Source organism: Sarcophilus harrisii, chromosome 2, assembly GCF_902635505.1.
Source record: "Sarcophilus harrisii chromosome 2, mSarHar1.11, whole genome shotgun sequence".
Taxonomy (NCBI): Eukaryota; Metazoa; Chordata; class Mammalia; order Dasyuromorphia; family Dasyuridae; genus Sarcophilus; species Sarcophilus harrisii.
Window position 1 is genome coordinate 131,939,959 of NC_045427.1, and position 26,562 is coordinate 131,966,520.

Here is a 26,562-nt window from a genome sequence, read left to right on the forward strand (position 1 = left end):
AGGGAGGTAGAATGAATATTAAAAAGCTCAGAATTGACTTTGCTCAGTACAAAGCCCCCCTACTTACTATAGCTTAACAGTACAATCTTTCACAACAGTAATTATTTAAAAAAAAAAAACACCTTATGAAGCCAATTCAATATACACACGTATATGTGTGTGTATATATATATATATATTTCTCTTTTATTAATAATTATGTAATATCCTAGGGAATCGGCCACCTGAGGAAAAGCAAGGGGCATATGAGCACAGAAAACAGATTTCTCTTCCTGCCCTTTCCCCCTCTTCTTGCTGGCAGGGTTGATTCGTATTACAGTTTGCTCAAATATTTGGAAGTGGATTTAGGGCCCTCCCCAACTTATGATTTTATAGCCAATAGGTGATGAGGTTTATTTGCATATTTCCAGTCACATAAGAAGCCCCGGAGTAGCAACAGTGTCAGACTCCTGACTCGGGAGCCCTTCCCCACTTTAAAGGGCAACTTTGCTCTGCCCACCACCGAGGCTTCCCCAGCCCTCCCCCAGCCCAGCCAGTGCAGTCCAGCGCCAGCTGAGAGAGAAGAGTGCGGAGATGGAGGGCAAAGCGCTGCTTCTGATCGTCCTGAGTTTGTGCTTCCAGAGTCTGGCCGTTGCCTCCTCAAACAGTAAGTTTCATCTCCAGGCCGGGCTCCTTCCCGGGCAGACCCAACTTGGCTTGCAACTTTGCTGGGCTGCGGGAGTGAGAAACAGGGAGAGAGAGAGAGGATGGAAGGACTAGCCTGCCCTGCTGCATACCAGGAAAATGGTGATGGAAGCGGGGTACGGGGTAGAACGGAGTTTGCTAGGACTCTTAATTGGTAGCCCCTTGGGGAGACGGGCGCCTGGAAGCAGGGGTGGGTAGTGGAGTTTTTTTCTCGGCCGCTGAGGGACTAAACTCGGTGGATCTAGTTTATTCTTATTACCATCGCTCCGGGTTTCCGCGCGACCACTGCCCCCCGGCTTTTGCAGCTCCTGGTGCTTAAGGGTCAGAAGCCTTACTCAGCAGCGGCTCGAGAAATGCATGGGCCAGCGATGGTCTAGGGGAGTGTGAGGGGCGGGTCGTGGGAGGGGAAGGGCCCCGGATGGTGGTGTGCAGCGGTAACCCAGTAGCCCCGGGAGCGCAAGAATGAAAGGAACGCCAGCCAAGGTGACCCTAGTAGTAGCTGGCGGCGGCGGTTCAGTTCAGCACTGCTCAGTTCAGGCGGCTGGGCTGGAGAGAAGGGCTGTCTTCCCAGAAGAGCCGAGGGGCGGGGAAAAGAATGAGGAGTTTCTGCGCGGCGAATCAGGGAAGGATGGCTGCATTTCTAAGAGAAACTGGCACTCGCGCGCTCTCCAAACTCCATGTGGACTGGGGGGGTGGGGGGGGGGGTGGAGGAAGGAAAGCCTGTGCTTAAAATCCATACTTTAGCTTTGGGTTGCAAATAGAGATGGTGCACGGGAAGTTTTCATAGAAGTATCTCCAAACCCAAAAGCTTATGATGCTCTTAGGAGAAAATAACAGCAGGCCAGGAAAAACACGATCATAGGGGTGCTCTGCCGCCGCAACTTAAGAGACGTAGAGTCGTCCCAAGCTTCCAAAACCAAGGTGCTTGCTAGTTCTGCGCAGGAGGCTACTCCGGTGGGCTAGAGTTCCCGTGCCACGTGGGCTCCCGTTGGCTATCGGATCCATAAAAAGGGTTTCAGAGCTTGGGTGGGGACAAGACCAAGTCAGAACGGTTTTACTCTTACGTCGGCAGCACGACAAGTTTTAAATTATCCGGAGCTAGACACTGAGAGTCTGTCTTTAACTGGATAGTGGTGAGGAGTGTTTCTTCCAGGTTTGAGGCTTTGCTCATAATAGAGTTACACAATCTGGCTGATTAGAGAATTATTCTGGAAAAAGAAAAAGGCGGAGGGAGAAAATCAGACCTCGCAATTCCTTAGCTCCTATTCTGTGGAGAACCTTTTTATTCCCTATGTGATGCCACGTGCTGCAATTAAATTCTGACATCCAGTTCAGCTAGTCTGGGTTTAGAATGTGCTCTCTCTGTCTTTCTCTGTCTTTGTATGTATATATGAATGCGTAAGAGAGAAAGAGAGAATGGCTGTGTTGGAACATTTGACTTATTTTGATATTGGGAAGTAACTCTTGTTAATGAGGTAGGAATCGATTAGATTTTGGTTGAATTTATTCCCATTTTCAAGTTTAAAACCAGGAGAGGTCCTGTTCAATACGATATTTGAAAGATCTCATATGTGTCGCTTTTTGGAGTCTCCCTCGAGAAAAACACTAGAAAAGATACAGGATACAAACTGGATTGAATTAAAATTTTACAACAATCAAATAAAAGGTTTAGTAATATCACAAAGCCCTTTCCCAGTCACCCTCCCCCCATATACATTGAAAAGTAAGTGTGTACAATAAACTCTCCGTTTTAGCTAATAACTTTACTGTTTGGTTTAAAAGACCAAAAATGCTGAGAGCAAGTCCTTTACTGCTCCAGGGATCCCTATGTGAAATGAGGGATTGGCTAAGAGTTTGCTGAAGGCCATTGGAACTTTCAATGTGTAATCTAGTTATGATCATTTAAGATATCAAGACATTTCTTTTGTGGATTCAAATTCGAAGCCGGGTCTGTTCTAGAGGGGATGACAGCACTCCTCAAGGCTGGGTCTCCCAACTCCTTAATGGCTCCATTAGCCTTTCCTGTTACACTCCTTCCATAGATATAATTAAAAGTAGCTTGCAAAGGGGGCAAGGACGCAGTACTTAATAAAGGCTTGATCTCCTTGTTGTTTTCAGTATTCATTGCTTTCAGTGGCGTCCAACTCTTTGTGAGTCCATTTTTTTAATGGGGTTTTCTTGGCAAAGATATTGAAGTGGTTTGCCATTTCCTTTTTCCAGTTTATTTTAACAGATGAGGAACTGAAGCAAGCAAGGTTAAGTGGCTTGCCCAGGGTCACACATCTAGTAAACTGCTGAGACTGAATTTGAAGTCATGAAGTAAAACTTGTGTTCCTAATTCCAGAATCAATGCTCAATCCACTGCACCACCTAAATGCCTAAATCTTCCTAATCACTATGACTTTTTCAGTGTAACCTCTGCATTTGTAGTCAGAAGATCTATACTGTGTCACTTAGGGGAATTTTTTGTGGATTCACGGATTTTTCATGTGTTCTTACATTTGGAGGTGGGGTGGAGAGGGGGAAAGAGGTTAGGTATACCTGTGACTTCATTGCTTCAAGAAACTCCCAGTATGGAAACTCCTTCAACTTCTACCTCATTTTCAGTTACTTGTCTAGCAGCAGAGTTCCTTCTTAATTTTCTTTATGTGTATCATGGACCCCTTTGGCAATCTGGTGAAACCTTCAACTCCCTCCTTAGAATGTTTGTAAATGCCTAAAATAAAATATAAATGATTACAAAATAATTACATTGAAATCGTGTTAAATTTTTGAAAGTGAGTTCCTAGACTCCAAATTAAGAACTTCCATCTTAGACGGTTGCTTGGGGCATTGTGATGTTGATGGATTTTTACCTTATGTTACAAAACTAGTATTCGTCTGAGACAGGTTAAGACCTGACTTTATGACTGTCCTGTCCACTCACTGCTCCAGACTACCTCTTCTGCTTGCTAGTTAATTGAACAAATGATTAATTAGATAATAGGTGATAGACTCATAAGATTCCAGAGAACTTAACTTAAACTTAACTCTGCCTTTAACAGGGGAAGAAACCGAGACCCAGAGAGGGAATATAATTAAGTCCAATTGATAGTTTTATTGAAAAGGAGAGAGGTGAAAGAGGAAGAGACAGAGTAATGATAGAGTCAGAAATTTACCCCTTCCCTTCAGTCACAATCCTGTATATTCCTTTTTTTTTTTTTAACATGAAAGAAAATTGACTATATAGAGAAGGATCCATTCCTAATTCTGTAAACCTCTTGTTTAGGTTCTCTTAACTTCACAACCTTTTAAAAAGCTTATTTTCCCCCTCCAATACTAAACATATACCTTATTTCTACAAATTCAGTCTGTAATTTACCTTAATGTTTAAGGAATTCAAACACTCAAAATGAAGGCTAACCAAATGTCTTTGGACCTCACCGTGAAAGGGGAAGGATCCTTTGAAATCTGAGGTAATGGTTGCTAATTATGTTTAAAAGTACTACTACTTCTTTGCAGGACTGTGAGAAGAAAGACATCAGAGGATAAATAGTTTAGCAGGCCAGAAAAATGGCAACATTCTCAGTCCATAACTTCGAAATTCTTGTTAGTGCAAAGTTTTTGGAGTATTGATAAATAATAATTATAGTTTATTTTAATGTGCAGAACTCCCTTTGTTCAAAGGAGACATTTTAACTTGGATGTATTTTTTTTTTTTTTTTTTTTTTTTTTTTTTGGAGTGAAGGGAGTGAAATGCATAGTGGCTAGAGCAGTTGTTTTGGAATCAAGAAGACTAATCTTCCTGAGTTCAAATTCAGCCCTAATTAGACACTTACTAGCTAAATGACCTTGGGTAAGTCACAACTCTATTTCCCTTGGTTTCTCTTTTCTGTAAAATGAGCTGAAGAAGAAAATGGCAAATCATTCTAATATCTTTGCCAAGAAAATCCCAAATGTGATCACAAAGAGTCAGACCCAACTGAACAACAAATCTTTGTCAAAAATTCTTTAAATGTGGGCTTGCTTTTCCCTTTTATGCTTGCATTTGCACTGTGCTTCCCTTTCCAAAGTAGGAGGCATATTTGGAAGGCTTTTGAAGTACATGATGGTGTTCTAGTTTATTTCAAAAATGTTCACAGAATTTTAGAGTGGGGACAGTCCTTCGAAAAGGATTCAACAATTCACTGAACTCAAGACTGAAAGGTACCTTAGAGTTCCAATGTGAGTCCAATTCTCTTGCTTTACAAATGAAGAAACGTAGGGCCAGAAAATCAGGTTGATTTCCCATATTCATACAAGTAGTAAATGGTCAAGCTGTGATTCAAAACCCAGTTTTTTGCCTTCATCTTCATTTTGCTTCCCATTATACTGAAAGAAACTGTTCATTTTTTTACAGATGAAGCATTTGATGTCAAGAAAAGAAAAATTACTTGTTCAGTGTCACAAATTTCCCTAGTTAGTATATCTCCTCATTCCTGGTATGCATTTTTTTTTAAACAAATTTGAATTTGTTTGACTAAGATTTTGTGTTTTGTTCTAGAACTCTTTTCATCCAAGAAATTTTTACATGACCCTAGGGATATGGGTATACAAAATAAGCATAGAAATCAAACATTTACTGATAATAAATCATAATTTCACAACCCCCACATTCAGTTATGAGACCCTACATTAGGTCAAAATCTATAGCCAATGTATAGGCTATGTCTTACTACTCATGTAGCTAATTAGGTATAATTAGCAGGAGTACAAAATCTTGAATAATTAATCTTTTTAGGTATACTTATTATCTTACTTGTCATATGTAGGCATAAGCCACCTGGAGTTTGTTGAGTCAAGCCAATAAATTTATTTTTGCTCAACTATTGCTATTATGTGCCCACTATGTTGTAGATAAAAAGAGATAATGAGGATACAATAAAGATACAAAACAACTCCCTTTCATCCAAAGGAGGTTACAGTCTAAGAATAAATCTATGATCCCATGAACTCTTGATCATCATGGTGGTGAAGTAAGTGTCTCCCACTAAAGAGAGAGTATGAAACCTTGTGTGTGAAGATTTACGCAAGATAATTTTATTTTAATATTGGCCTCACACTTTCCCTAAATTATAGCAGAATGGACCTAGCTTTTGGAAGCAAGCTTGAATTACTGAGTTCAATTCCAATTGGATAAAGGATGGATGAACAATCTTAGTTAAGTGAGACCAACCTTCTCATTTTAGAGATACAAAAACTGAGGCCAAAAGAAGTTATATTATTTGCCCAAGATTACATAGGTTTTAAGAAGAACCAAATTTCAAACCCATGCCCTCCAACTCTGAATCTAGTTCCTTTCCCACTTTGCCATGACTCTCCAAGAAGGGTGAATGGATTGATTTAGCTACATTGCAGTTAGTTCAAGAGCTATATATAAATATGCTCCTCTCCTCCTAGTTTTATATGTTCCCCCCATGATTTTTTGATTATATACAGACAAGTAGGGGTAGTACTTTTCAGACTCAAACTAATTAGTATTCTGCCCATATTTTTGACCAAAGCATTTTAGCTTTCTAGATTTGTTTTTCATTTTCATATAAACAACTTCAGACTTTATTTGGGTTTATAAACCCAAGAGAATAAATGGATTTGGATTTCAGTTTTTATTGATGGGACTCTTCCCAATTTTTTCTCCTCTACTCTAATCCAAGTTTTTTCAGATGGTGGATGATCAGATAGTCACTACAAAAGAGTTTAGGTTTTTCAATCACAAAAATGCATACTTAATAGAGCTATCTGTGTAATGTGTATGTGAATGAATACACATAGACACACACATACAGGAAATGGTTTAAAAATCAAAAAAATATATATGTATATATAGATATAGATATAGATATATGGTTTGGATTTTTAAAACAACTTGTTTATTGTATTTAATCTGGACACTGAGGAAGTATTAGAATGAATACTTTCTTTTTCATTAGCTAAATATAGTAGTATTTAAAATCCTTATCTAAATGCAGTCTTTTCTCCATTCCTCTTCTCCAGTGATGTAAGAAATGTTAAGTAATTCAACTTGTTAAGGATTTAAGTGGTGAAAAACTAACCCTTCTCATTGCTTCCAGTAAATCCTTGCTATTTTTCTGAAAAAAAAAAAAAAAGAATAATCAATATTAAACAGATTTAATTTGGAGTCTTGATGTCTTGAGATAATGTTGAATTCAGGAGACCAATTTCATCAAATGCCTTCCCCCAGTTGTCCCCTTATTTGGGGTTATCCATTTTATTACTTTGGCAGCTAGTGAACATAATCTAGGTAAAATAATTACAAATTTCAGTCATTGCAAATTTTAAAGAATGCTTATTGTTTAAATACTTTATTCCTCCTCAGGGAGGACACAGCTATCCAAGAAGAAACTGCATTTTAAATTATCTTTGTATCTAAAAAACTGCAGATAAGTGATAATTTTAGCCATTTACATTTCATTTGTTCACTGAAAAGAATTTAGCCTATCTAAGCTATCCATGACTTGGATGCCTAGCAGTGACTGGTTTCCTATACCTAGCTCAGGAATTTTAACCTTTTTCCTGTGGTGGTCCAGTATTGAAACTTTCTCAGGATAATGTTTTTAAATTTGTAAAATAAAGCACATAAAATTACAAAGGAAAGAAATTTTATTGAAACATGGTTATCAGAAATATTAAAAAACAAATCAAAACAAATTTATGGACCTCAAGTTAGCAACCCTATTCTTGTAGAAAGATTGTTGAACTTGGAGTTAAGGAGGAGTGGGACTATTGGAATGGCACCTCTGAAGATCCACATCTCTAGCTCTCCAATTTTTTACCTATAGAATTGGGGGATTGGACCAAATAATGGTCAACAATCCTAGTTTTTATGCTGAGATCCTATAAGTTAGTTTTTACCTCTTTAAATCTTGCTAGTTATTTAGCAAGTTATTTAGTTATTTGGTTATTATACATCCACCCTATTTCAAAGTCAAGGTATCACCCTTGTGATGTCATTGGTTCTTTTCAAAAACAACCAAGCAACTGAATTCAGGAAAGCAGGTAAGCATGGATCTATTTTGGTTTGGAGGAAGGAGGCTCAAATCTAAATCATTAGAGCCAGAATTCAGGGAATGTTCTCCTAGTACATAGAAAATTATGGACTATTTTTGTTTGCAGAGCACAATGTTCATAACTTGGGAAGGTACAAAGATAAAATAACGCATGTCGCCTGTGCTCAGAGAGCCCACACAGAAGTAGAGGGCACTGTGTCATGAGAACATGACCTTCATTTAGATATTGATAAGTTATTTAGGGAGACTACTGAATTGTCTCCCAACCAAAATATATCCTAGCAGGGCTCATCATTTTCCTGATGTCTGAATTCAATTAAACAAATCCTCTGATTAGGTGAGGACTCTTATTCTCATCCAAGCAGAGCTGCCACACTCTTGTAACTAACAGCCTTAGAGACATTTCTAAGACCTCTATGAAGTCAAATGATTTGCCTTTAGATACACCTAATAGGTAGGTAGGACCCTACCTTGAATCAGGTCTTTCTAACTCAAGGCCAACTCTCTTTCCCCATCTTACAGGAGACTCTCAATTACATGGGACTTGGAAAATAAGTCTTCTTACAAGGTGGGAAGAAAGAGATTAATAAATGTTTTGTTGACTTTTGAATTGCAAGTATGTTGTTTGGGCCTTTATTGGAATAAAGATTATATTAAAACTGGTTTTTCACCGTTTAGAATAGACTCCTCTTTAAAGTCTAAATTTTGCCATGTGGGTATCTCTTTGCTAAATCTGGTTTTTTACCCTGAATGCTAAATGCTGTTTTCAGTTTTCAGTTGGAAATATAGTGCTGATCATGAGCTACTTATTGGAATATTAGATCTGGGTAATAGATTATTACAACTGAAAACACTGGACTTTCCTGAGATAACATTGAGATAAATTTGTTAAGATCCCTTGGTAATCTTTGAGTTTCTGTTATCAGATGTCTGTCAGGTTTCTCTTTACAAATCTAACTATGGGTGAAATTAACAAATATTCTTTTGTTCTTATTAGAAAAATAAATAGTCTGTACTAAAATTTCAAAGTCACTATACTGGCTAAAGTTTAGGAATGGTCGTGGATGCTGCTCATATAGTTATTGTTAACTTCTTGGAAAACAGCTTAGCAAAAAATAAAAAGAAGTAATTTGCCAACAAATAATAAAGAAGTCTGTGATTTCCCTTATAGATATGCATTGGTTCTGTTTTTAGGCTTTAAATCTCAGGTTATAAACTTCAGACCAGAAGTTTGCTCCTTTTCAGAATCTTCACAATGGTATATTTTGTTTATGTTATTAGAGAGAGAAAACAGACCTCGTATTTCATTTAGTATAGAAAATTTAGTTCATTTTGGTTAGCACCTTCTCTGCCACATAGAATCTTAGCAGAGTGCTTGGCACAAAATAGATCCTTAATGAATGGTTTCTGATTGATTGGAGAACTGGTAAGGGATTGAGTGACATGCCCACTTTTCATATAACTGTCAAATTATCTGAGGCTGGACTTGAACTTTGTTCTTCCTAATTCTAGACTGTCCATTACTCCATCAGCTTCTTCTGAGTAGACAGTAGGGAGCCATCATAGTTACTTTGAGCAAAGGATGAAACTATTAGTAATCTTTTTTTTTGTCGATAGACTCATATCATAGTCCTTCCAAACACAATGCTAATCCTTCTTCTTTTCCACTAACAGGAAGAAGAGAAAATGAAGATTTTAACGATATTGAAAGTAAGTTTGCCCTAAGGACTCCAGAAGAAATCACTGAGGATAGGTGCCATCTTGTTCCTGGGGACATTAATTCTGTGGCTGGATGTAACTTCAATCATAGCAGCAAAACCTTCGTGGTGATTCATGGATGGACGGTAAGAAAGCAGGTCCAGAGAAAGAGCTCTATTGAGCTGCTACGAACCCAGGGTCAAAAGTGAATAATCATGAAATTCAAGTATTGGACTTATATTTGGACAGTGCTCTTGCAGAGTTCTTTATTACCTTAAAACAAAAGCAAAACAAAATAAGTTGTTTTGTGAGAACTCTGATATGTGCTAATTGTACTTTTTGCATAAATTTGCTTCCTCAACATGGAATATGCTCTTTAATTTTTCAGATTCAAATATTTGTTTGCTTTTTGTTAATTCAAGACACCTGCTCTTTTCATTGCCCATTTAAAAAGATTTTTAAGTGATGATCTTTATTTTTCAAGTTATGAGGCAATCCCTCCATAATTTCAAGGGTTATGGTCCTTGAAATTGATACTAAAAAAGATTATGAGGAAAATAGAGCCAGGCGAATGGACAAATGTGGGTCCAGTCACATTTTCTTTCACTACACCACTTAAGAATCTTTCCTATAAACACAAATGAAATGTAATTGTAATAAATATTATGTGAGCAAAGGAGCATGGTCAATATAGTGAATAAATATTGTGGGTTTATTATCCTACCATAAAACATATTGTTAACAAGATAAACTGTATTTATATTATAAAATATTAGCTTATTAAAAATAAATGTGTACCTTGAAATAGTTTTAGACAGAAGAGGAACCTCTGATGTTTAGGAATTCATTCAATTGAATTGACAAGAACTTTGCTTTTAGTATTTATCCAAACAAGTGAGCACTGGCCTGGGAGTCAGGAGTCACTTACTCACTGTCCCTTGGCATTCTCTTCTGTAAAACAAAAAGATACAAAAAAATAATATAGAGATTGTCTATTGTTCAATTATATCAGACTCTTTGTGATCCTCTGGACCATGCTATCCATGGGGACTTGGCAAAGATTTGCCAAATGATTTACCATTTCCTTAGCCAATGGATTAGGGAAGAGGGTTAGTCAGTTGATCAACAAACGTTTATTAAATGTTTATTGTGTGTTAAGTTGCACAGTGGATAGTATCACGCCTAGAGTCATGAAGGTAATCTTCCTGAATTCAAATATGACTTCAAAGACTTACTAGCTATATGACCTTGGGCATGTCATTTAACCCTATTTATCTCAGCTTCCTCATCCATAAAATGAACTGGCAAAAGAAATGGCAAACAAACCACGCTGGTATTTTTGCTCAGAAAATTCTAACTGGGGACACGCAAGACTGAAAAATAGCAATGAGTCTCTCCTGGTATGACTACATGAACTTAAGATTGGATTATTATTCAATAATAATTGTATTATTATCCAATAATAATTGGATTAATTTGTGGTTGTCCAGCTCTCCCTGGTCCCTTTTGGAGTTTTCTTTGGCAAAGACTTTGGAGTTACAAAAAGGGTTCAATGTCTTGCCTAGGGTCACACAACTAGTAAATGTCAAGTCTTCCTGATTTAAATCCTGTTGCCCTATCCACAATGCAACTTAGCTGCCCATTCCACTGATAAGTTTATCTATATCAAACAACTTGAGCAAAGGAGATTTCTTGAGAGTTTCTTATCTTCTAGTGATTTTACCTAATCTGAAAAAGTTGATAGTTTCAAGGAAATTGTGGCACCTGAGGTCAGGCACAGACAGGATTCTCCTGCCAGATCTGATGCTTTCACAAAGGAAAACTGCTTTCTGTGCAAAGCAGGAAAGTGAAGGGATTTTGTCAGCTCTATCATGAAGAAGCTGAAAGAATGTTTAGTATGTAGAACACACATAACCAAGCACAGAAGCTCTTTAGAAGCAGCTGTATTGGAGCCCTGCCACTTGCCTGGATTCTGCCTGACAAGCACCAAAATACAGGGACCTCATTGTGAAGGAGGAGGGTCTCATTCCCTTTGGAAGTGATTAACCTTGCATTCTACCAGTGACATCACCCCCTCCTGAATGGCTGCTGCTGCTGAGGGTACTATTGCACCATCTGAGAAGAAGACGCTGACAATGAGAGAAGGGCAGACCTTTTTAATTATGTCTAAGCAGCCCAATGTGCTCACTCAGAGGAAATGCAAAGATTAAGCAGCAGAATGCTAAGAGAATCTTTAGTAAAATTTCTATTGCTTCCTGAAATGACATTAGGTTATATAACCAATCACAGTTCTTTTATCTTATTTGGACTCACTTTCCTCATCTTTAAAAGAAGGGGATCTGTATTGTATCTGTAAATGTCCTAGAATGTCTCGTCCTGCTCTAAATCTATGTGGGTTAAGTATAACATGTTTTGTTACCTTCATTTTACAGATGAGAAAATTGAGACTCAGAGAGATGATGGAACTTGCTTCAGGTCCAGTTAGTGGCAGTGATGATTCTAGCATTCAGCTTCTTGATTCCTTTAAGAAGATTGTGTCCCAGGAAAAATAAAAGCTATTTTAGCATGATAGAAGCCAGTTACACAAGGCACCAGCTGATACCAAATACCCTTTGTTTTGGAGTTAGAGATCACTATTCTACCTGGTTCCTACACTGACAGATATCTCCTTGTTTTCAGGGAGTAACTTTTGAAATGGCTTTAAGGATGATTTCTACCTCATCTTTAATGGGTGCTCACTTACACTGAATTGAGCTGAACTTGGTACATAACAGATTAACCTAGTCTGTGTGTAGAGTTGGATGGGACAAAAAAATAGAGAATTTTGCTACACTAAAAGTTGTAGAAATGAATAAAATATTTGAATGAGATATTCCCAATTGCCAAAGTTACTGATTTTACTAAGTGAATTAAACCAATTTTGAGGACAATATAATGGAATCAGACATTATTTATTTGGGCTCAGGATGATTATTCTAATTAAGGCTGATAAAGATTTACCTTGGAAAAAAAAGACTTGCTAAACAAACCAGGAGATCATGATGTGCTTGACACAGAGTGACTGTCTGTATTCCTCTGTCAGGAAATTCAGATTCCTATATACATTTCTAGTCCTATTTCATATCTTCCTCTTCACAAACAAGTTAATTCCATCTAGACTGGAAATAACCATCCCCTGGCTCTCTGTACTTGCCCAAATCTGGAATATACTCCTTCTTTGTCTGTACCTCTAGAATGTTTTAAAGTTACAGTGCAGAGTGTTATCCCCTCTGTGAAAATGCACTGCTGTGTTAAGTTTCTCATGTTCCCCAATTCCAGATTTTCCTCATACTATTTTCATGTCTTAACTCTCCACTAGAACATAAAGCCCACAAGCAATTAGTGGTGCAGTGGATAGAGTTCTTGGCCTGGAGTTAAGTAGACCTGAGTTCAAATTTAGTCTGAGGCACTTACTAGTTATGTGACAGTGGGCCAATCATTTAACCTTAATTTGCCTTAAATTCTTCAAATGTAAAATAGAAATAATAACTCTTTATTTTATAGGATTGTTATGAGGTTATATTTGTAAAAAAAAAAAAAGTGCTTAGCATGGTAACTGGCACATAGTAGGTGCTATATCAATATTTATTCCTTTCCCTTTCTCCATTGTGTATTTATTTTTGCATTCTCAATACTCCATGCAGTGTCTGTTCACAGTAAGCACTTAAAAAATCTTTATTGGACTGAACTAAAGATCCTGACCACATTTGTTTAATAAGTGATGGGTTTCCCTGTTACTAATTCTCCCTTTTCTTTCTACTACACTATGAGGGAGCCATTATTTCATTGATTTTGGTGACAGTGGTTGTTGTCACCCTAAGTTTTCAGAGAGGACCAGTGACATCGCAGGTAATGTCTTGACTTGCACGTGAATTGGATTTAAGTGAGGCAGAGTTGCACAAAGTCGTCCACTGACAGAGCAGAAGTCAAGAATAATGGCAATGGTCCAGGATGCAGTGGGTGACCTTGCCATCTTTGATGTCTGACCAAGCTCTAAGCACTCCACAGCACCTGCGTCAGCCGCCTTCATGGCCACTGGAACAAATTATTTTTATCTATCCGTTCCACTGGGGAAAATCTACACATGATCAGGGTAGATATTCCCTTAACTCATTGATGGGTTTGAGGCTTGTTGGTCACTTATCTGACTTAGCCAGTCTTGTGAGATTTTTTTTTGCCAGGGTGTATGGAGCCACAAGGTTCCTTGATTTCAGTATTTCCTCCAAACTGCAGCCCACCCAGAACTAATTGTCCTACTATTATCCTCATCTTCCCAGAAATCTTCCACTGGGAATTTACCCAATGTTATAGGAGTCTTCTTTTACATCTTTTGACTTTGGATGATCCCAGTGGACCATATGGACCATGGATAGCTTGAATCACCTATTTTTTTGTAGCAAACTGTAGTTTGCTATTTTTCAAAAATATCATGTAAATGTGTCATCTTTGTTTTCTTTTCCAGGTGACAGGAATGTATGAGAGCTGGGTGCCGAAACTTGTAGGGGCTCTGTTCAAGAGAGAACCAGACTCCAATGTCATTGTAGTCGATTGGTTGATGAGAGCCCAGCAGCATTATCCAGTATCTGCCGGCTACACAAAGCTGGTAGGACAAGATGTTGCCAGATTTATCAACTGGCTGGCGGTAAGTATACATGAAACAGTATAACATGTGGTAGAGTTCTCTTGGCCATGGGTTCCAGAGCTGAACCCTAGTCAGTATTCCTCTTTTTTTCACTTGTATGTATATTCCTCAAGAACAATTTAAATCTTTCTAAAAAGTTCAAGCTTTGTCATTATTTATCCTTATGAAATTATTTGATAAAAATGTAGTTCTGTCCTCCCCTGCCCTGCCCAGTGTGCAGATTTGTTGAGACCAAGTAGGTACAATAGGCAACCACCTACACAGAGTCATTTCAGGGACATGGGGAAGAACCTCCCCCTCTCAACCCACACCCTATTCATTTACTTTATGCTTAAAATTCCATAGTCAAAATTCAAATTCCCTTTGAAAGGGCAAGAGGGCCATTTTGTTTTCCTTCACAAAGTTAACATACAGCTGGTCTTTGGCAACGTTTCTATCCTAAGCACTTTGGGGACAACAACATGCCAACACTCTGGAAAAGCCTAGAGTAGGATGGAACCAATCAGGGGGGGAAATTGAGGTCAAGAGAATCCATGCAGCATGGAGGAGAGTGAAAGGCTAGGGGTCAGAAGACTTGGGTACTTGGAGTCTAGCCCTCCCTAGGCCTCAGTTTCCTTCTCTGTAAAAGTTAAAGATTGGACCATTGTTAGGAATTGGTCTAAATAGGAGAAGTAAAGAGGGAAAGGACTTTGGGAGGAAACTAGTTAAAGAGGAAAAAAAAAGGGAAAGTTCAAAACTGATAATGGCAAGTGTCGAATTTGGACAACTCAGGGAAAAGAATTAAGTTCTACCTAACTAGAGCAGCTTTTGTCTCTTTCATATGGGACATATAAAATTTAAAAGAATATAATTCATTTGGAGTAATCCTCATTTTTTCCCTCACTGTTCACATGTTCATGGTTGACCTGGCTGTTTGTTCCATGTTTGTTTTGACTTTGTGATTATACCAAGAGCTCTGGAATTCATATTTTCTCCTTCTTTTTCTAAAGGAACAGTTCAACTACCCATGGGACAACGTTCATCTCTTGGGCTACAGCCTTGGCGCTCATGCTGCTGGCATTGCAGGAAGTCTGACAAATAAAAAAGTTAACAGAATTACTGGTAAGGAGACAGGATTGATTGAGCCCCAAGTTCTCTAGGAGAATCAGAGTAATGTGGAGGCCATGATCATGTTATCTGGGGAATTTAGATGGTAAGGACATGTTAAGGATTGGGCAGAAACACTCCATTAGAGCAGGGGTGTTTTAGATAGATGAATATGGGACATATGTTGTCTTGCCTATATTTTCCATTGTGAATGATTCTAACATGGTCAGAGAACAAAAGCTAACCGAAATATCAAAGGAGGAATGAAAACAAAATTTTTTAATTGGGGACAGGGAAGAATATTGGAAGAGATAACATTTGAATTGAGTTTTAAATTGTGGGTAAGATTAAGTAACTAGTCGCCTTTCTCCCGATGATGTTGATTTTGTAGATGTATTACCCACCTTCATTTGAGGATAGCCTGGCCAAGTATATTGGTATCCAGAAGCCAGTGGGGCCTGTTGGCATTTATCCTAATGGAAGTTTTTTTCAACTAAGATGTAGTCTTTTTTTGATGCTATAAACCATCCTGCTATAAGGACAAATCATTTGATCTTTACAACAACTTTATGAGTAAGATACAGTTAATATCCCCATTTTACAGTTGAGGAAACTGAGGCAAGCAGAAGTTGAATGATTTGCCCAGAGTTATACAACTATTAGGTGTATGAGACAAGAGATGCATTTAGGTTTTCTAGGTTCATTGCTCTATCAACTGTGCAATCAGCTGGTTCTAAATGAGAAAACTGAATCCTAGATCCACTCATTGACTTGCCTGAGGACCCATTGACAGGCAGGATTCTGGTCCAGGTCCATTGACTATACAACTAGTACCCTTTATACATTGCTGCCATTTAAATTTTAATTCTCAAATTCAGTGTTGACTTAACTTATAAAATAAAGTAATCTTATGGGGGAAAAAAACTAGACTTGAGTAGCTGGTGACTCTTGGTTTTATTTTATTTAGGCTTAGATCCCGCTGGACCTACTTTTGAATATGCTGAAGCCACCAGCCGCCTTTCTCCTGATGATGCTGATTTTGTAGATGTATTGCACACCTTTACTCGAGGATCGCCTGGCCGAAGTATTGGAATCCAGAAGCCAGTGGGACATGTTGACATTTATCCTAATGGAGGCTTCTTTCAACCAGGGTGTAATCTTTTTGATGCTATTAACCAAATTGCAACAAAAGGTCTGGGAGGTAAATGTCAACCAGAAGGAGGTTAAGCTTATCTTTTTTGTTTAATTTTTGCCTTGGTGATAATAGCATCCTCCATATCCCCCAGAAAGTGAATTTCATTGTTATCCACATGAGATGAGATAGCTTCTTGACAAATGCTCAGTCCTTCCAGTTTCTTGTACCATTTATCAACCCGTATACTTAATATGGTCAAATGAGAGTTTTAATTGAATTCTGTCACACTCAGAAGAAGAAGGCAGAGTTTGCCTTCTGCATGGAATTGTATAATTACATCATGCTCTGTTAAGTCTTCTGAGAACATTCACAGAGAAGCTGTGGGATCTTTAGTATAGGGAAGTCCCAGTATGGAGACACTACCTGCACAGATTATAATCCAGCTCTTATTTTGTAGATTAGACCTATTGGTCATTGTTCAACTGCACTAAATGGCCTCTGAGGTCCTGTTAGCCTCCAAAATTCAGATTCAGATTGTGCTACAGTGGATTGTCTATAGAAAGTTTAATTAACTTGTCCAAGGTCACAGAGCCAGAATTCAACCCACGTTGCCTAACTACAAGTCCAACCTGCTTTCTGTTACTGTACCTCAGTCCTTACCCAACTAGAGGATGGCTTTACCCAGGGTTTCACAGCTTGAAAGTTTCAGAGGCAAGATTTGAATCTAGGTTTTCCTGTTACCAAGTCCAGTACTCTATCCACTACCATAGACTACCTATATTGTTAGCAGTGTCCTGAAGCAAAATAAATAAATGAATTAAATGGTGGAATATTCTCTATAAAAGAAAGGCAACTTCTGTAAAATTTACTTCCCTCCTTGTATCTTGTATGAATGTTATTCTTCCTTCCCAAATTGGAATCCTAGTTGAGCACTGAAAGTTGATAGATGTAGTCACCTAACTATAGAGGGATTCTAGCGTCATCTCACTCAGCACCACACAGAAATCTAGACATGCATATGGATCACACGATGTATGTACTTTCTAGAGAGTGAGAATTTCTTTTCAAAGAGTACTTTTTTTGGTTATGATTTTCTTTTCAAGATATGGATCAGCTGGTGAAATGTTCTCATGAACGATCCATTCATCTCTTCATTGACTCCCTTCTGAATGAAGAAAACCCTAGTAAGGCTTACCGCTGCAGTTCAAAGGAAGCCTTTGAGAAGGGGCTCTGCCTGAGTTGTAGGAAGAATCGATGCAACAATATGGGCTATGAGATCAACAAAGTGAGAGCCAAGAGAAGCAGCAAAATGTACCTGAAGACCCGTTCTCAGATGCCCTACAAAGGTAGGATATTCCTTTCCTGAGAAATGGTAACACTTCCTCAATGGAAATGTAAAGCCAGTTGGCTATTATTCATCTGTCATTCCTTCCTATATTTGATAACCATTATTAAGCCTATTCTCTCTCTTTCTCTGTCTCTCAATCTGTCTCTCCCTTTCTCTTTATCTTCCCTTCTCTTTTTTTCTTTCTCTGTCTCTCTCTCTCTCCCCCCTTTCTCATTAGTACTACACAAAACTCATGTAGAACTCAACAAAAATATGTTGTATTTTATTGTATTCCCTTAAACAAATCCATTTTGAAAATCTTTTCCTCTCTAAACTTTGCCCCATGCTTTCGAAGATCATAGACATAAAACTGCAAGAGCACCAGTGGAGTCATCTAATTCATCCCATTAATTATAAAAAAAAAGGAAACTGAGGCTAGAGAAAATAAATACCGGACCTAAAGATAGAAAGTGTTTAAGCCAGGTCATCTGACTCCAAATCCAACCCTTTCCCCTTTACCATGGTTGCCTCTCCTTTATGTTTTCCTTATCACATATCCAGATAATCCAAATAGATTTGAATTTCATGGACATGCTAATAAATATTTTCTGTTTCATTTTCACTTGTTTACTTGGTTTAATTGGTCTGATTTCAAGTTGTCTATCTGTGGACCCCTCAAGAATATTTAATCAGTAATTCTCTGCTTTCTTCCTATTCAGTCTTCCACTATCAGGTGAAATTACATTTTCTTGGAACTGAGAGTGTGACTCAGACCAACCAGGTGTTATTGATCTCTCTATATGGCACGATAGCAGAAAGTGAAGAAATCTCTATTACTCTGTAAGTAGCAACCTTTTAAGAAAAATTAAACTTGTTTCATATACAGATAAATAATCCTAGAGAGCTCCCTTGTATAACTACAAGTCTGAGCAACACAAATGTTATTAGTAACCCAAGAAACCCCAATTTGTTTCAAGAAACTAGATCTTTAATCTCTGCCCTGTGCCCTGTGCTTTTATATAAAGTACTGCTTATATAAAGTACTTTTTTCAATAACTAGAAACTTTTTTGTTACTTTAAATGTATTTCTTTTCCTTATGCAATAATATAGTAATTGACATTTATTATTTTAAAGTTTATAAAATTTGTATATATTATCACATCTGAACATAGTAAACTTGTTAAGTTATTATTTCAGGTACTGTTTTCTCCATTTTACTAATGAATAAGGCTTATATAGTTGACATATAAAAATCTAATGCCTTGAATTAGGCCACCTGAAATACACAAAATATAGTGAGAGTTCCCTATGAGTTTAGAGGTCAGATGTCCCTAACTTTGAAGCAGACCTCAAAGCATGTGTTAATTCGTGTTGAATTTTTACTCAGGCCTGAAATGTCCACCAACCAGACTTACTCCTTCCTGATTTACACGGAGATAGATATTGGCGAGCTGCTCATGGTGAAACTGCAGTGGAAAAGCGATTCTTTCTTCAGCTGGTCTGACTGGTGGAGCAGCACTGGCTTTGGCATCCAGAAAATCAGAGTCAAAGCAGGAGAAACTCAGAAAAAGTAACTAAAATTAATCTAATCTGACTTCATTTCAGGTTCTCTTTAACTTTAGTAGGAAGGGGAAGGTGTTTAAGGATTAGCTACTCCATAATTTGCATTCATTCTAGGCAGACAGGCAGTTGACCCTGAAGGTGACCTGGGACAGTAACTTAATGGTCCAGGGACCTGCTTTTGAATCCTGGCTTTGAGATCCATTGGCCATGTCATCTTAGAAAAGTCATCTAGACTTTCTAGACCTTCATATTTCATCTGCAAAATGAGGGAGCTGGGTGAGACTCCTAAGAATTCCGGCTTTTTCTCTGTGATCTTAGAACCCAGGCATTCAGCATTGCTCTAAAGGGAGCCATTTTCATTAGAAATAGTTCTCATAACAATTCCTTCACAAACATGCTGGGAAAGGGATAATACTGCCAGATTCCACACCATGAGTTTGGTACATTAAATCAACAGGAGATTGGAGTTAGAAATCCAGAAGTTCTAACTCCCTGCTTTTTCTATAATATGGTTCCTCATAGACACTGCCTAGAAAAGGTGGAATTCAGTGAGTTCCCCCTATATCTGGAATGACTAGAATAGAGGCTAAATATTTTACAAGATTTCATCTAATTAGCAAAAAATTTTCCATAAAGCTTTTTGGAAACTTTAGAGCAGCATAATTATGTTTAGCAATTTCAGTTTCAGATAAACTTGTGGTAAGATTTTAATGTTTCTGGTTTTTTTTTAAATTCACGTCTGTGATTTCTTTAGAGGAGAGAACTTCTGATGAGAAAATTCCCTTTACCAATATGAATCAATACCCATTCTGCAATTTGTGGATTGCAGAGCTATTAAGTCAGTTAACAAACAATTATTAAATGCCTACTATATTCCAGGTATTAATGTTGATAGCTCATGGTTTAATGGAAGAGACATCATGCAAATGATTATGTACAAAAAAGATATGTACAGAATAAATTGTAAATAATCAATAGAGGGAACATATTAGAATTAAGAAAGCTTAGCAGAGGCTTCTTGTAGAAGGTAGAGTTTTATATGGGACTTGAAGGAAGCCCCAGAAGCCAGGAGGTGGTAATCAGGAAGAAAACAATTAAAGGTTACTTGCTCAAGTCAGAATATTTCTGAGATAGGACTGAAACTCAATTCTCAATCTAGATAATGAGAGGCCCTCAATTCAAGCCACATAAATATCAGTAGAAGCAATTAACGATGTTTAGCCTGGAGAAGAGAATATTTGACTGTGTTTAAATATTTGAAGGACTATCCCCAAGGGCAAGGCAATAGACTTGTTTTTCTTGGTCTAAGAACATTGAACTAAAAGTCATTGGTAGAAATTGCAAAGAAACAAATCTTGATATGTCAAAGGGGGATGACATTAATGTTATTAATAACAATTACATTTATTTAAAAATGGAATGGCCCACTTTGGGAAATAGGAGGTGCCCCCCTTGCTGGGAGTCTTTAAATAAAGGCTGCATCACTGTTCATCAAACATTTTATTTAGCTATAGGCTATGGTCAAAGGCCTGGAATCCTCCAGCCTTGAATTTAGTAACTCTGTAATTTGCTTCATTTGCTGAGATAACGAAACAACTTCGAATAAAGGGAGGAAAAGATTTAGGTTTACATGATTGTTGATTATTGCAATGTTTGCAGAAACTAACTTGACTGTTTTTGATTGATTTCATTGTATAGAATTGATGGGAGTCCCATAACATATCCTCATCTTTTTCTTTCATAGGGTCGTCTTCTGTTCTAGAGATAAAATCTCCCATCTGAAGAAAGGAAAAGACCCTGTGGTATTTGTGAAATGCTATGACAAACCTCTGAGCAAAAAGGCTGTCTGGTAAGTTCCACAAAATATATCACTGAGAATTTCCTTACATTTTATAATCTATAAGGAATTTTGTCTAACAATGCCATTTTTCTGACCAAGTCTCCTGGAATTCTCTCTTCATTGGAACACCATAGCTTTTCAGTAGTGACAGTAATTTGTTGATTTGCTTATGTTCTAAAAATTCTTATGAGTATTTAGCATTTCCTTCTCTGCTATACCCCATCCTTTCTTTCCTTTCTTGTTCTCTCTTCCACCATTTTCATAGATGTCTTTAAGAAAAAATACTATGTCTTTTACTTTACCAGTTTCAAGGTACCTTAGGAATACCCTCAGGTAGGTAACAAGTCCCAATTCAATAACATCTCACTAGCAGTATCAAACTTGATGCTCTTTCCCCAAATCCTAATGAAAGAAACAGAAGAATAACCCTGGAATCCCTTCTTCTGAATATCTAAAATTTGTGCAAGTAGTGGCATGAAACCATAGAAAGTTCTTTGTTTTCTCTTTTCATTCCATTTCAAATTAATTTTTTGGCTCTTCTCTTATTTATTCTTAGTACAATCTACATAAGAATCATCAATAGAATCTTTCCAGAAAGAACTTTTCATTCAAAATATAGATCAAATGAGTCACCTTTCTTAACAATGTTATTTAATTCTTGACAGAGGCTATTTTCTTTTTCCTACATATTCTCCTGCCAGTTTTCAAATCTTATGGATCACAGGCAGAGGTGTGCTGTTAAATGGGGAAATATAGTCCACACACTTTTAAGTTTAGTCTGAATTATTAACATTTCCCCCACCACTTTGTTAACTCTAGGCAGTCATCATTATCAACAACAAAATAAATCAAGTCCTAATTTGTAGAGTTTTTCAATTTCTGATACATAGATGCTCATGCTAAAAACCTAATGATTAACTTACACAAGCCAATATGAACTGGCTCAACACTCTTAGCAGAGATATAAGGAGGTAATATAGAAAATGTGACACAAACCAATTCTCTAACAAACAACTGGAAATAACACACTTTCCCTAAAATGATCACTATTCTTCTGACTTCCTTCTCCTTCTACATTTATATAGCGAAGGAGAATTGTATACAGGTTAAATATGTTGTTATGGTTACCCCATTTGCAGTTAGGTATATTTGTCTTTTAATGAGGAGATCATGTGAGTCAAAGAGCTTATATTAATATGGATTGATAGTAATGCCAATGAACTTGTTGAATTGAATAGATAAATTACATTCTTCTTCAAAGTGGGAATGTGTCACTGGTACTATATCATTGATTGATTTATTCATTCATTCAACAAATGTAATGGGTTCATTGTCTTGTTTATTGTACTTATCACAGGTCAGAGGTAACTTGATATTTGCTTTTAAACAGTCGTAGATCATTCTTCAAACTTATCATCAGCCACTTGTCATTTGTAGAAAGATGCACCCATCTGTAGGATTTTTTAAATGAACCACAATGCACACATTTATATTTTTCTTTCAAGAATTGAATATGAGAGTAGACATCTGTAGGTGATTGAAGAAAAACAAATAATGGTGAATAAATGTTAGTTGAAAAGGCTATACTGTATATCAGAAAGAGCCAGTAGATTTTGGAGTCAGGAGATCTGAATTCTACTTTCAGCTGAAATCATAGATATATAGATCAAAAAAGCATAGAGATAAACCTGACAGAGCATTTAGTCTAAAATCCTCTCATTTAAGAAATGAGGAAATTAAGACTCAAAGAACTTGCATGATTTTTCACAGATCACATAGGCAATAACTGAAAAAGCTGGGATTTGAATTGTGGTTGACACCAGAGCCAGCATGCTTTCCATTGTATCTATCTGCTTTAGATTATTACTATATACCCTTGGCCAGGCTCCTTAATTTTCTGAAAACTAGTGTCTTTCTCTGCAGAAATGATTGGATCAAGTGAAATTTTCTGTAATAATCTAACTAAATCTAAGAGTGAAATGATGCTATTTTCTAGTTATTTACAGAGTATCAGGAATTGCCTTGCTGAGCCCATTGAATCACTCTTGTTTCTAGATCATTGAGCTTTAGATACATTCAAGACACCTCCACCAATATATATAAACTTGAACTAAAAGTAATTGAATCAAACTACATTTTCTCCCCAGAAAGCCTAAATAAAATTATCTTGTATTTTAAGTTTCTGGTTGTCTACAAACTGACTCCCACCTCATCACAGACTCACCACAAGTCTTATCTTCTAGCTCAGAGAATTAGACACTAACCATTAATCCATACATAAAAAATATGAAGTGATTCCTAAATTTTGCATAATTATTAAGATGTTATTCTCTAAGATAGTAAGAACTTAATTGAAGGATTTTAAGCCCCTTTTTGTTTTGTTTTCTGTACTCTGGACTAATAACTCATTAATTGTACTCTTCTCTCTTCAGCTCATTTATCAAGGACTTGCTATGCACAAAGTGTTTTTGCTAGGCATGGATAGGAATGGATAGCATCACAGCTTTCATTGAAAGAAGTAAGGGACTCTAAGAGGCAGTAGGGGGAAGGGAGAACACTCTGGACATGAGGGACCATCTTTGTAAAAACAGAGGTAGAAATGTGATGATGTATTGAATAGATAATGAATAGACAGCAGATCAATTTGGCAGGAATGTGTGAAAGGGAAGTAGTATGAATAAACCTTAAAAGGAAATATCTTTCTGTCTACTACTCCACACTGTCTTTCTTGTATAGCACTTAATAAATATTTCTTGAATGGGATATCAAACAGGTTATTACTTGGGTAACTTTAAACTCTCCATCTCTGGGTTTCAATTTTTGTTATTAAAATGAAAAAATTGGATTACATCCTCTCTTGACTATCCCATTGTAAATTTATGGTCCTGCTACTGAATATAACTCTAAGTTCCACCTTCTTTTGTTTTTCAGAAACTTTATTAGCCTGAAGGAAGAAGAATTGCACTTATTCGCAAGGAATGAAGCAAATGAAGAAAGTGGGATTTTAAATTAAGTCCTAATGCTTTGGGTGTTTGGAAATGGATTCATCCAAGTATTTATGATGCCAGCTGTATTATTATCATTAACTCTTTTTTCCTTGTTAGTTATTAGAGAAGACAGTCTCAGAACATCAAAAAAATCCATCCCTAAAACCAAAACCAATATGTTTAATTTGAGGAAATACAATGGTCAAATAGCACTTGACCTTAACTGAAAAGACAGCCCATTTCGTGAAAGGCATGAAATCTGGACACACTGAGATCAAATATGAATTACATCCTATGGTACTAGTCTATTTTCTCATGTGATGTATTTTGCAGATTTCTAACATTTGCATGGAGTAGAACCAACGGTTTCTTGTGGTTTGCTCACAACCAGTTCAGACCCACCTGTTTGCCTGACTAAAAGTCTCCCCTCTCTCTTTGAAAGACTCTTAAAGGGATCTGGCTCATGAGACAACCAAGATTAAGTGAGAGAGAGAATGACTTAAGAATGTTAATTAACAGAGCACTCAACCTTTGAAAACTCAGATATCCATCTTCATGCTACGTTCAAAAGACATCTCAAAAAGTCTGATTAGTTTATTATTTACTGAGTTACCTACTTTATCTTGAAAAAAATATATATATGTGTGTATGTGCACGCACATATATATATATACACATATACATGCATCTCCATAAAAATATATTTGAACAAATTTTATATTTTAGCATTAGACCATAAAGTGAGTCATTTTTGAAAACAGCCCATGAAGCCTCTGATGTCACTCAGAACCTGAATGAAAAAGGAAGATGGCAAGTTAATTGTATTATTGTTTTTTTTTTTTTACAAAAGTGAAAAATTTTCAGAATGTGATGGTTTTGTTTATTTTATACTGAGTAGAGAGCATTAAATAAGAGCCACTTTCCAAAAATGGATTGAATCAAACACATCTCAAACAGTGTTTTGGAAATAAATAAGAACTTTAATAAAGATGAGTCACTCTGTGTTCCTTGGTTCTGATGATGGACCCCAAATTGTCTCTATGGTCTGCCCTCACACAAGTCTCTGAAAATTCATTTCCCCCAAATTGTTTGTTTCTAATTACAACAAGCAGAAATATTAAAAAGTGCTCTTAAAAAAAAAAAAGGAAAAATGCTCTGATGATGTTTCTGTATCACCATAACCAACTACAAATACAACTAAAGGTTTTCAAATCATCAGCAGAGAGTTAATAAACAGTTATTTGTAAACTAGATCTCTTTTTTTCCCAAAAGACTTTTGTGTTACAATAAGAGAGAAGGATCAAAGATTGAAATTATTGCTGGAGGATTCATCCTGTGAACCTCTCCCTTGAACCTAGATAGATCTTTCCTTAAGAGTTTGTGTTTACTATGCTTATGGGATAGCAGGTTTTTAAAAAGTGATATGCAGACTGTCTTAGAATGGAGACACTTCTGAAGGTTATAGAGTCTAGGTCTCTACTCAGAAACATAATCAGGCCTCAATAATGTAGGTTAAGGCTAAAGTTGTTAAGAATTGGTTTGGGATGAATTCTCTACAAATAAGAGAGCAGGGTGGTTTGCTGCTGGCATTCCCCTTCACCACTAACTGACTAATTGGAAGGAAGTCTACTCTTTTTTTTTTTTTAAGCAAAGACAAATTTAAGTTAGAACCGATAGTGAACTGGTCTACAGCACCTAGAACTCCAGCTTCTAAGAATGTCTACACATGCAAGATATGATTTGGCTTTAAATGTTATTTATTAGCTGTAAATATATGTGCGTGTGTGCATGTGTGTGTGTGTATGTGTGTGTGTGAAAGTGTGTGTGTATGTAAAGGTAGTTTGTATATATTGACAAGAGTGTCAAGGCTATCTGCATTTATATACATGAGGTGCTAACTTTGTAAATAATTTTTAATAGTGATATTGTTTCACTGAAGCAAATTTAGCCTTATGAAATAATGCAGTAGACTGAGCTTTTCATTAAAAAGACCTTCTTAACTCTGTGAAAAAGTAAAACCTGCTTTTAATAAAAATGGTCAAAACTCTACTATGGTGTAAGTCATTATTTGCCTTAATGCCATTCCAGAGAGGAATTCACTGATTCCTGGAATTGATTCCACTCAACCACATTTACCTAGCACCTTCTCTGTTCTCACTATATTACAAAACAGCTTACAAAAATCTACCACAGTGATACCTGCACAAAGCCTTCTCCAATATATGCTCTTCAAAACTACTTAAAAAAACCTTTAAGCTACCATGGAATCCAAGCCCAGCCTTTCATTTATATAGAAAAAAAAAAGTTGTTTTTTTTTTTAAATTGGTATGATGTTCCTCTGAAATAAAAGAAATACAAGCTCAGAAAAGAGATTTCTGTCATGGTGGCTCTTATGGAAATAAAGAGACAGTCAATTCAGTAAAAGTTTATTCAGTACCTACTATGTGTAAGGCAGATGCAATAAGATGGCTTAGAGGATAGAGTGCTGGACCTGGAATCAAGACTCAAGTTCAA

At 36.9% G+C, this 26,562-nt stretch overlaps 1 protein-coding gene across 1 annotated transcript; it reads left to right on the forward strand.

Annotated features, from left to right (window-relative positions):
- The first annotated feature begins 414 nt into the window (after positions 1 to 414).
- Positions 415 to 26,097, forward strand: LPL (lipoprotein lipase). Its single transcript, XM_012540031.2, has 10 exons — positions 415 to 646; positions 9,405 to 9,574; positions 13,930 to 14,109; positions 15,099 to 15,210; positions 16,163 to 16,396; positions 17,434 to 17,676; positions 18,377 to 18,497; positions 19,046 to 19,228; positions 20,966 to 21,070; positions 23,993 to 26,097. Coding segments are annotated over exons 1-10 (1,422 nt in total). The 5' UTR covers positions 415 to 573; the 3' UTR covers positions 23,994 to 26,097.
- The last annotated feature ends 465 nt before the right edge of the window (positions 26,098 to 26,562 follow it).

Bases quoted from the DNA above. Each gene is read 5' to 3' on its own strand.
- LPL (XM_012540031.2), top strand. From the start codon at position 574: ATGGAGGGCAAAGCGCTGCTTCTGATCGTCCTGAGTTTGTGCTTCCAG. The intron at 15,211-16,162 runs GTAAGGAGACAG...TATTTTATTTAG, and splicing joins AAAAGTTAACAGAATTACTG to GCTTAGATCCCGCTGGACCT. The intron at 16,397-17,433 runs GTAAATGTCAAC...TTTCTTTTCAAG, and splicing joins TGCAACAAAAGGTCTGGGAG to ATATGGATCAGCTGGTGAAA.